The sequence below is a fragment of the Beta vulgaris genome, chromosome 6, assembly GCF_026745355.1.
Source record: "Beta vulgaris subsp. vulgaris cultivar EL10 chromosome 6, EL10.2, whole genome shotgun sequence".
Classification (NCBI taxonomy): domain Eukaryota; kingdom Viridiplantae; phylum Streptophyta; class Magnoliopsida; order Caryophyllales; family Amaranthaceae; genus Beta; species Beta vulgaris.
In genome coordinates, this window is record NC_079207.1 from 5048117 (window position 1) to 5059274 (window position 11158).

An 11158-nucleotide genomic window follows, 5' to 3' on the forward strand; every position below is an offset into this window, starting at 1 on the left:
CAATCTTGGTCTAATCTCCAACTTCACCGTCCAATAGAAAGGAGTATATTGATATTTCTAATCAATCAATTTATATATGAAGTAGACTTTTGCTGGAGTAATCACAAGAAAAAGCATTGAGAATAACCATAGTGCTACTTATTGATCTACCCAATCCTCAATTGTGGTCCAATAGTATTAAATTTGGTCCTAATCTTATCTTATCTTGTGTGGATTTGCTGCATAATTTACTACAACTTTAGAAGATATGCAGGTCAATGGGACGAAATTAAGCATATGTTCAAACCAATACAAATTCCATACAAGGCAAAAATACTTGGTTTTTAGTATAACCAACTGTTTTCTGTCTATGCAAAGCTAACAACTTAAGGATGGCAGAAGGAGAAGTGCACTAAAGATATATTTTTTTCTTTACAATGAATTATTTGGCTAGTCAACTAGATTAAAACCCTCTCGAGAAAAAAAAAAAGAAAGAGAGAATACTATTATATATGTGTTTTTTTTTTGCTCTCACTAAGGACCTCTTTGATAAGAAGAAGGACCCTACTGAACCAACACTTCGCTCAAGTTAACCAGTCCGGCTACACAGGTCAACACTTGAGAGTAGGGGACCAACACCTTGCTCAAGTCAGTCAGTCTAGCTACACAGGTCTTGAGAGTAAGGAAATATAAGGGAATTCCTACTACAAGCACAAATAAGTAGTGGAGTACGAACTTGTGACCTCCAAATCACAAGGTAAGTTCCCTACCACCTGAGATAATACCATTATCTGCCACTAATTCGATAACAATTTGTCGAAATACTCGCGATACTTCTTTGGTAGCCAGTAATAGATTATTGTAATAGTAGTATAGAACTTTGGTTTTATTATTCTCAACCAATTTGATCAAACTCTGCTTCGTGAAAAATGCTTCCAACAAGAACCTTTTGTGCACTCATTTAGTACTTGCGACGTATCATCACTTCTTAGAATATTGCTCCAACTTCTTATAATTGAAATGGTTTCTCTCATTACAAATGTCAAAGGGTTGAAATATTGAACGAATTTAGTTGACATGTGAGAAGTGCAAGTTAAGAAGAAAAAAGAATGTTTTTGAAGTGGTCACTACCAATCATACTCAGAAATTGTAAAATTGGTCCAAAACTATGCAACAATCAGTTGATCACTTGATAAGTTACATATAATGCAAAGAGCAGCATTACCAGCTTTCTTCTCAGCTCATACTATCGAAGATTTAGTGTCATATGACAAATTAAGAACGGAAAAATTACTTATTAAGAATTTCTACAGTGCTCAATAATTATTTATTTTACACCACTTTTCTATCATGTATTTTATCTCACAACAAATGAACTATATTCGTCACTAAAACGAAAAAGACAACACAGATCCAAAAAAAAAAAGGAAGTTGATACGCGAATTCCACATTTTACAGCCGTTGCCTGTTGGTTGGTTGGTTACAAAAAGAATAATGCCATGGTAATTGGTATGTAACTATGTACTAATATTATCAGGAATCATGACTTGGAGAAGGCAGCCAGAGTTTCATCCAGCGCTTTTTTGTCAAAATCTGAGGTGAACACACAGTTTCCTAGAGGACCTTTCAGAAGGATGAGCCTCAGCACACCATCAGCTACCTTCTTATCAACCTGTGGTTAAATTAACATCGACGTATAAGTTCAAGACAGAAAAATGACCTCCTCCATTCCTATAATTACCTTGATTGTCGTTCCAAAGTTTCTAATGCAAATTTTAACCATTAATATCTTTAATTCCATATTCATAAATATTATTAAAAAATTGATATCTTAAAAGTACTCATAGAAACGAATCTATTGACGTCCCACATGATAATGTTCTTTTTTTCCTATTATATATCGGTAAGAATTTACAGTCTGGCTACGTGATTAATAAATCTCATTTAAGAAGAATAAAAAGAAACCGAGGGAGTAGCACTTTTTTCAGCTGAAGATGGAATCTTAGCTTACCGACATAATGGACTTGAACATTTCCACAGTCATGCTTTCAGGAGGCGCAATAGGTAGTGAAGCCTTTTTCAAGATGTTATGAACACGCTCCACTAATGATTCGTCTATCCAACCAAGACGATATGACATGTCGACAGCCATGACCTGAAGATGAAAAATCCTCCTAATCAGTAATCAGCATGAAGATGATAAGCATGTAAGACAGACTCAAGAGAATGATGGAAATGGCATACTGTTCCAATTGCAATCGCTTCTCCATGAAGATAGTGGCCATAGCCGAATCCTGTTTCTATTGCCTGCAAAAGGAATTCACAACCACGAAGCTGATCATCGTCGAGTAAACATTTCGTGCATATCAAAAGACAACTTTCCTATGGAGAAACCACATCATCCCACATACTATCGTTATTGGGGTGACAAGCTCTAGCTCCCACTCCCAATGAAGAGCTTTTATTAGTGTTGTCAAGGAATCTAACTTAAAAGATTTAGTTAGACAATGAGCACTTAAGCAACCAAGTTAAACCTAATTTTCAGTAGAGTGGTCCTACGAAATATTGTTTGCAAGGAAAGCTGAACTCAATTTCAAATATAGGTACCTTTTTGACAGGTAACTATCGAGTACTTGCAAATTTTCTTAAAGTATTATGAGCTAGGTCTTGAAGGTTTCATATCTAAGACATCTAGGATATCAATCTCCACAGGGCTGTGTCTTATGTAAGCCTGATTACTGAGTACATCTTACATTTTATATCATACAAAAAATGCAATTCGTTAAGGCACGTTTTATTTTTGGAAACAAGCAAATTCATGATGCGTGGCATTCGCTGAAATTTTCCTTCTCACTTCTGTCAAAGTTGATATGACAATACGACATATTTCAAAATGCAAGATTATGAAAAGAATAACAAGAGTATAGAACTCACATGTCCAAACGTGTGACCTAAGTTCAAGGTTGCTCTGAGTCCACCTTCCTTCTCATCCATTGAGACGACCTCAGCCTTGTTTTCACAAGAGCGCTTTATGGCATATGCAAAGACATCAGGATCCCTGCAAAATATGCCAATGCTGACGTCACCTGCTCTCGCAAGAAAAATATCAAAATTGAAGTATTTGGACTCGAGTCACGTCACTCGTACGAAAATTAAAAGCGGGACACTGGACAACCACCTAAAGGAGGGGTAGCTGATGCATTGAGTTGTAAGCACCAACCAGTTACCCAAAGCATAAATCCTCTGCCCGAGGAAAATAGTGTCACCTCAAGAGAACACCTTATGATAGGTAGCAGGTTGGCTGATTAGTCCAAACAAAAGCGCACTGGACGATCAGTCACTTGCCAACTTTACTAGTTAGTTATTACTATAATTACACCCTCTTTGTCATGTCCACGGATAATTAGTGCATCCTACCCAATCAATTGGATCCTCCCTGCTTTCCTCTCTAATCTCTCCCTCTCACTTGCCAACTGTAATAGTTACTATAATTACCCTGCCATGTCCAGTAGTAGGCGCATCATATACCTACCTAATAATACAGTACCCGCCGCCCCAAAGCTTGTCAAGTACGGTGCAATCAGTCGAATTTTACCATATGTAGTTGCGTGACATGTACAGCAAAAATTGAAGACGGATCATAATTCTAACAGCTTTAATCAGCCACTAATGTAGCTAATAGTTATTAAATCTGTGTGGTCCCTTTAGATAAATAAGTTAAATGGGGAAGAGTATTTGCAAGTGGTAAATCGAGGATGCTGCCACAATGAAAAGGTCAATTATTTAAATACCTTGCCATCAACGCATCCATGTTCTTCTCTTGCCACTCAAAAAACTCAGCATCCCTGATAAGCCCATATTTTACAACTTCAGCGAGCCCAGATGCTAGTTCTCTGTTAGGCAGTGTGTTTAGTGTATCTGTATCTACAAGTACACACTGGGGTTGGTAGAAAGCCCCAATCAAATTTTTTCCCAAAGGATGGTTTATGCCAGTCTTTCCACCCACTGAAGAATCCACCTGATAATGAATGTCACCAGCAAGGAAAACATATAATGAACTGAGAAACATAACATTATGTAGTGATGTGAATGCAAGGAGCAAAGGTCGTGATCAAACCTGGGCCATAACAGTAGTTGGAACTTGAATGAAGTTGACTCCACGCAAAAAAGAAGCTGCAGCAAATCCACACATATCGCCTATAACACCACCTCCAAGGGCCACAAAAGTGGACTTTCTGTCCAACCTTGACTCGATAGCTTTGTCCAAGATTTTCATTAGATTATCCTAACACACCACAAAGAATCATATATCAAACATCCAAACCAATCGCGGACAAGCACGCAACCTTTCGAAGTCAAAGACACAAACCATGTCCTTGTACTGCTCTCCATCTGGTAAGATTACACTTTCTACTGATATATTTGGGTTATCTCTTGTTAATGCATCAACAACTTTGTCCAAATACAAGGGTGCAACAGTTGTGTTTGTAACCACAAGAACCCTCTTTCCATGCACGTGCCTGAACAAATGATAGACAATTAGCTAACTGAAAGTCTGAAACAATATCATAGCATTTTAATAAAAAATAAAAGCGTAATCAATTATCAATCTCGGATCTCATAAAAAACTAAAGGGTTAATATTTGGTTATTGCTTTCTTTATGCTTAATAATCAAACATATTTCAAGTTTTTGAGGCACTGCATATAAAAGATAGCACTACTTTAAAACTAGGAAATATTATAATAATAATAATAATTAAAAACAAATAAATCTTTATTTTGGTGTCCAAAAGGTGAGTGAAACTCCAAATAGTAACCAGTGCTTTTAATATTTCGACTTTGGTGATCAGACGATGGACATCATAGAAATAGTCTCATGTTAAAGACCTAACACCATTAAATTTTTAATTAAAAGGATATGTTCAAGAGATTTTGCTTCAAATCTTCTATCTTGTTGTTGACATTTGACAAAAGGGAGGTATGAAAGTGGTACTTCCTCCAGGGTGTTATTGTACATCTTGTACGCACAATGATACCTTAAATGGTTGTGGTCTTTTCAGTTTGAACAAATGTGGTAGCATATACATGTACTGACACACTGGATAGATACAGTAGAAAACATATTGTACCTCTCAGGGTTATGCCATGCTTGACTCTTGAGTCTTGACAAGTCCGGACACAGTCTAAATGGTGCTAGTGCCAAGTCCTTAAAGTAACACTATATATACGACCTAAGTCAACATCATGGGAAAGAGGCTGCCAAAATGGAAATTATTCAACAACTTGTGTATTATCATTTACCATCATCCGGAAACAAGTGTATAGTATACACCAGGATGTACCTACCTCTAGGTACAATGGCTCATTTTGTGTTATTCGTCCATTTGGAGAGCTTATTTGCTCATTTCGAGCTCTCCGAATGAGTAACAAAAGTAGCTTTGGCAGTACCAAGCTCCCCCTGGTGCTCACTTGTCTGTTTGGAGAGCTTATTTGCTAATTTGGAGACCTCCAAATGAGCTGGATGTACATAGCTCTAGCAAACCTTGGTGTTAAATGGTAATTGCATCCACAAACAACTCGCACATTAGAGGTGTCTGGCTTTTGACTTTTGGCTTTTATATGTGGTCAAATAGCCAAAAAAAAAAGGTGTTTGGTTATTGGCATTGATTTTCGGTCAAAAGTAAAAAGCTAGTTTTACTCACTTTCGAATTGGCTTTCGGCTTTTGCAGAGCATTAAATAGCCAACGGCCAATACACAAAGCTAATTACCAAGTAAAACTGCCCAATCCCAATTGTCAAGCACTTCCATCGTCTAATCCGTCATAATTACAGATTTGATATAGTTTCATCAAAATATTCTTTAAGTTTATCCCACCCACCCTCTCTCCTATGGTCATCCGAGACGGGGTCTCAACTCTCAAGGAAATTTCAAGTGCAAAACTCATAATTTTTTTTTCTAAAACTACAAATGTACTCCCTCCATCTCTTATTAGTTTTCTCATTTCTCCAATGCACATTTGCTAATGTAGGTTTTGTACCGTTAATATCTTTGATCACATATTAATAAATATTATAAGTTTGATTTTCCTAATGTACAATGACACGAATCGAACAAGTCCGCATGACTATGTTTTTCGTATATATTGGACTTTTTTCTTTATAATTTTATTTATCCATGAATAGTACCTAAATTAGAAACGTGAAATAAAGGAACGAAAGGAATATATATGAATATAGCTTATAGCAACCAAAAATTATTACAAGAGACAGTTTAATTTTAATATAAAAGTAAACCTAGTCACTAAATGGATTAAACTAGTCACTGAAAGAAATTAACCTAGTCACCATTGGGCTAATTCTCTTTTTAATATTGAACATACCCTTGCCTAATTTTAATTTAAAAGTAGACGATCTCTTACAAGACAAACACTATAGCAACCGCCAACAGCTACACAATTTCACCAAATTGAACATTTAACCAACGTCGCACACTCGCACTAATATTGAATTGATTCAAAAGACACTGACTGATACAGTAATACTGCACGCATAATATAAAAAGAACAAATAAATAGAATTGCAAAATTTAATAGAAAAAAAAGAGTTGGAAATAACCTTTGAAGAAGATCAGGTTGATTAAGAAGACCAGACCCAATATAAATAGGGTAACTACGATTCCCCAAATCAACCTCAACAATGGTTGGAACCCTAGATGAGTCCGTCATGTCACTGAAGCTACTACTACTACTACTCGGTGTTGACTCGGTAGGGGTTAACTGAGTCGAACTCGCATGAATCGGCGATCTAACACGGGTAAAACTCACTGCAAGTCGATTTGAACTCGAATGATCTGGGAAATTGCCTAATTTGATGGAATTACCACCAATAAGAAAGAGTTTGGATGGTTTAGTAGAGGAAGAGTTGAGAGAGAAGCAGAGAGAAGAGGGATTAATTGTTGAGGATGCCATCAAAATCGAGGAGAGAGAAAGATTCGAGGGAGATTGAACTTTGAAGGTTTGTTGGTTATGTTCTTTTCTCTTTTCTATAGTCCTGTGTGAGAGAAGAAGAAGAAGAAGCGGGGGTTGGTGAGAAGCGCCACCATATATTATTTTTTTTTTTTGTTTATTCGGTTTGTGGTGGTATGCGGGAATGAGACGTTGGGTAGGTGAACTTTGCCGAGTTCGATGAATAATTCTACTGAACTGGTACTTCGTACAGGTACAATTAGTCAGGTTTGCAGGTTAGACTTTTTAGAAATGAGGTGGATGGTAAGGGAAACCTCAAGCCCCAAAGAGCCCAAGTAGAATTTGATCTCATGACCTTGAAGTCATGAGGTCAAATTTTTACCACTAGGTCAAGCTTTGCTTAGTTACTAGATTGCTAGATGACGCCTTGTTTTTTCTTACTAACTAGTTATTAGGCCCGGGCTATGCCCCGGGTAAGAAAAAAATTTCATTTATTAATATTGTACTTTGATATGATAGCACTAAATACAACTTGGTCTAGTGGTTAAAACTTTAGCTCATTAACTTGAGGTCACGGGATCAAAACATATACTATGCAATTTCTAATTTTTTTATTGTACATGGATTAAATGAACTAAAACTCCCTAGGGAGAGCGCCACGTGGCACCGTTTCTGGTTTACGCACGCCTTTTAATATATTAGTACTAGCATTCATATGCACGCGATGCGTGTGTTAATTTCAAAATTTGTTATTCTATTAGATACTCCATTCGTACTTTATTTATGATTAAACTTAAATGTGAAAAATTCAATAGTTAAATGAATTTAGATATATTAATTCGCTAATGTAAAAAAATAAAAAGGTTGTGAGTGATTGTTAACATTAATTTTTTGTGAATGAATATTGAACCGAAAGAACAAAAATAATGAGTTGGTTTAACTGGATTAGAGAGTATCAAAGGTAGTGAATATTCAGACTTTTCATGTGCACGTTATGTATGCCATCTTTTTTTATAAGGTATAAATATTTTGTCCATTTAATTTTTGATTGAAGTATTTGATGCATATACCATTTTAAACTTGTTTTAAATGGCAAGTTGGAATGAGAATTTTTAAATGATTTGTTTTTGTAATTTTTTTCATTCCATTAATTAGATCATTAAGGATATCTTAGTCACTTCAAAAGAGGACACCACACCTCCTCCTTTGGCTTATATAATAGAGATAGATGTCATGTATACATACTTCTTATGCATTTATACTCATATACATTCCCTCAATCTCTCTCTCACTCTCACTCTCACTCTCTCATACATCCTCACTCTTTTTCAATCTCTCACTCCTCATACTTCCTCACACTCTCTCATCATATAAGGACTTCTTCGACACTTATCCTGGTCAATTTTCTAAGGCAACTCATGAATTGACTGAGTTATTGCACTAAATATGAGATATCATATCTGTTAAGATTGAGATAGAGAAGTCTAAGTCTTTTGTAGCTTTCAAGATCAACCACTATCTCTCCTTCATCAGTGGAGAGCTTAATGTGTTCATGGAATGGATATTTGCATGAAGTGCAAGAAGTTAGTCATGTGTCTTGAACAATCACTTTTATGTACTTTCTTTGGTTAAGAATAGTATCTGCTGAAGTTTTTGATACTTGAATCCTAAAAAAGAATCTCATTTCAACCAAATCGTTGGTAGTGAATTGCGTATCTAACTCCAATTTCAAATCTTTAATACAGGAAACATCATATCCTGTGATTAATAAATCATCGACATACACTAGAATAACACACATCTTCCCATTCTCTTCCTTGCTAAAAAGAGAATAATCTCTTTTAGACTAAATGAAGTTTATTTGGTTGAGAAACTTGGTGATTCAGGGTTTCACTATCTAAAAGCTTGTATAAGTCCGTATAGATTTTTCTTCAGCTTGAAATTTTTTCCTAGAGGAACATCTTTACAGCCTTGAGGAGCCTTCATGAATACATATTCGTCTAGATGTCAATGCAGATATGCATTGTTGATATCTAATTGATGTAAAGGCTTATGCTTCATGGGTGCAAGAGCAATGAGCATTCTAACTGTGGCAAACTTAACTACAGGAGAAAAGGTGTTTTTGTAGTCTTTACCTTGCAACTGCTTGTCTCCTCTAGCAATAAGTCTAGATCTAAGTCTCTCAAACCTTTCCTTCCTTGTTGAGTTTAACTTTATACACCTACTTGTTGCCAACGGTTGTTTTGTTCTTGGGAAGGTTATTCCATTCCCAAGTCTCGTTCTTTTGTAATGCTTCAAATTCCTCCCTCGTAGCTTTGCTCCATTTTTCACTAAACCAAGCTTGTTCATAGCCTGTTGGTTATATAACTTGCATTGCATTGTTGAGAGAAATGATGTAATCAACAAAATAATAGTCTTTTTTTATCAATTTCGTGAGAAGCACAAGAAGAGAACACATCTAGATTGACAACTTGTGTGTGTTGAGGAAGAACACACTCAAAATCTCTCAATTTTTTAGGTATGTGTTTTTCTCTAGTAGTCCTTCTCACGGTAGAAGTTTCTCCTCCATCAACTCCTTTTGCAACAGTTTCAGTGTTCTCCTGATTTAAAATTTCATCATCAGTCACCTCATCAACGTCATTATGCTTAGTTATTTTTTGCATCTGCACTCTCGCTTCTCCTTGAACCAATGGAAGTTCATTCATCACAATCTTTGGATTGTTATCTTCATGTCGTTTGAGAAGAAAAGGAAAGATGTCTTCTTTGAACATAACATCCCTTTTGACCATAACTCTTCTGTTTTGTAATTCATAGTCTTTATATCTCTTTTAACCATAAGTTTATACTACCAACACACATTTGATTTTCTTTCCTTCAAATTTATCTCCTTTTTTCTCACTACTAGTAGCATAATGCAAGCAACGACCTATAATCCTTAAGTGTTCATAAGTCGATTCCTTTTTCACGAGTCTCTTGTAAGGAGTTTTCTAACTTATTACAGCACTAGGAAGAAAATTAATTAGATGATCAAAAGGCTGTAAAAATACATTTTCCCCACTAAAACTTAGGAAGTCCGACATGTATTCTAAGAGACCTAGTTGTTTCAAGAAGATATCTATGTTCCATTTCCACTCTTGCATTATGTTGTGGAGTGCACAGAGCTATGTACTCTCATATTTAAGTGGACATTATAAGAGAAAATAAATAAAATAATAAATAAAATATTAAGGTTGTGTGTTGACACTTGGCAATACATACTCTCTCTCTATATATTTTTTTTATCATACACCTAGTTATACCATAAGCATGGTATACCCAAGACTATTTTTATGCTAATTTGCTCATTTGACACCTCCAAATGAGCATAATAACATATTATGTAGAACTCTAAATGAGTACTTCATATGAGTAAAAAAAAGTAACTTAGGTGTACCATGGTCTATGCATATGATACACCCGAGTGTATGATAAATGTACTCCATTATCTTAAGTGTATGATAAAAATATTATATAGTAGAGTGGTAGTGATCGTGGTCGTGGTCTCGTGGACTAGTGGTCGTGGTCATGGTCGAGGGGAGAGTAGTGACGAGTGGGTGTGGAATTGTGAATGAGCGGGAGCGGGAGCGGGAGAAGGGAGAGGGTTGTTTTGGAAAACAAATAAAATACTTCCTCCGTTTCAAAATAAGTGCAACATTTGCATAGTGTTTACTATTCACAGTTTAAACTTTAATTAGCTTTGGTGATTTACATTTTAGGAAAAACATAGTCATGTGGGATCTTGTTAGATTCGTCTGAATGTGAATTTTTTAATATCAACTTTTATAATTTTACTTATTGATAATTGAAGATATTAACGGTTAAAATAATGCATTGGCAAACGTGAAAACAAGAAGTGTTGCACTTATTTAGAAACAGAGGAAGTATTAGGCTATGAGGCATGAGCTACTTCCAATGTACGCTAACACCATGGGCAAAACAAAACAATACTGGAGTACAAAATAAGACCCGCGCTTTTACGAACGAACACTCTCGTCTCTTCTGTCGTCAACTCTGAAACTCCTTCTTCTTCCTCATTTTCGCCTCTCTTTCTCTCTCCTCCCTATCACCGTATGATTTCCTACATTCCTACTACTTTAAAGTTTAAACTCCCAAATTCGCGCTTTAGTCATGAATTTCTCGCTCTTCATGTAGAAAATTAGGGTTTCTGATGCAC

The 11158-nt window shown here is 35.9% G+C and overlaps 2 protein-coding genes across 3 annotated transcripts in view; one reads left to right on the forward strand and one right to left on the reverse strand.

Annotated features, from left to right (window-relative positions):
- Positions 1 to 1247: 1247 nt before the first annotated feature.
- Positions 1248 to 7175, reverse strand: LOC104895158 (3-dehydroquinate synthase, chloroplastic). Its single transcript, XM_010681590.3, has 8 exons — positions 6596 to 7175; positions 4349 to 4499; positions 4097 to 4264; positions 3771 to 3997; positions 2914 to 3037; positions 2224 to 2286; positions 1991 to 2134; positions 1248 to 1651 (listed from the first exon to the last, which is right to left on the reverse strand). Exons 1-8 carry the CDS (start codon positions 6946 to 6948, stop codon positions 1520 to 1522), a joined length of 1362 nt encoding a protein of 453 aa, XP_010679892.2. The 5' UTR covers positions 6949 to 7175; the 3' UTR covers positions 1248 to 1519.
- A 3765-nt stretch (positions 7176 to 10940) lies between these two features.
- LOC104895311 (cell cycle checkpoint protein RAD17) overlaps positions 10941 to 11158 on the forward strand; it is a 9841-nt gene continuing 9623 nt past the window's right edge. For both annotated transcript variants that reach the window (XM_019250088.3, XM_019250089.3), the window contains exon 1: positions 10941 to 11158. The gene's annotated coding sequence lies outside the window, so the exon portion shown is untranslated.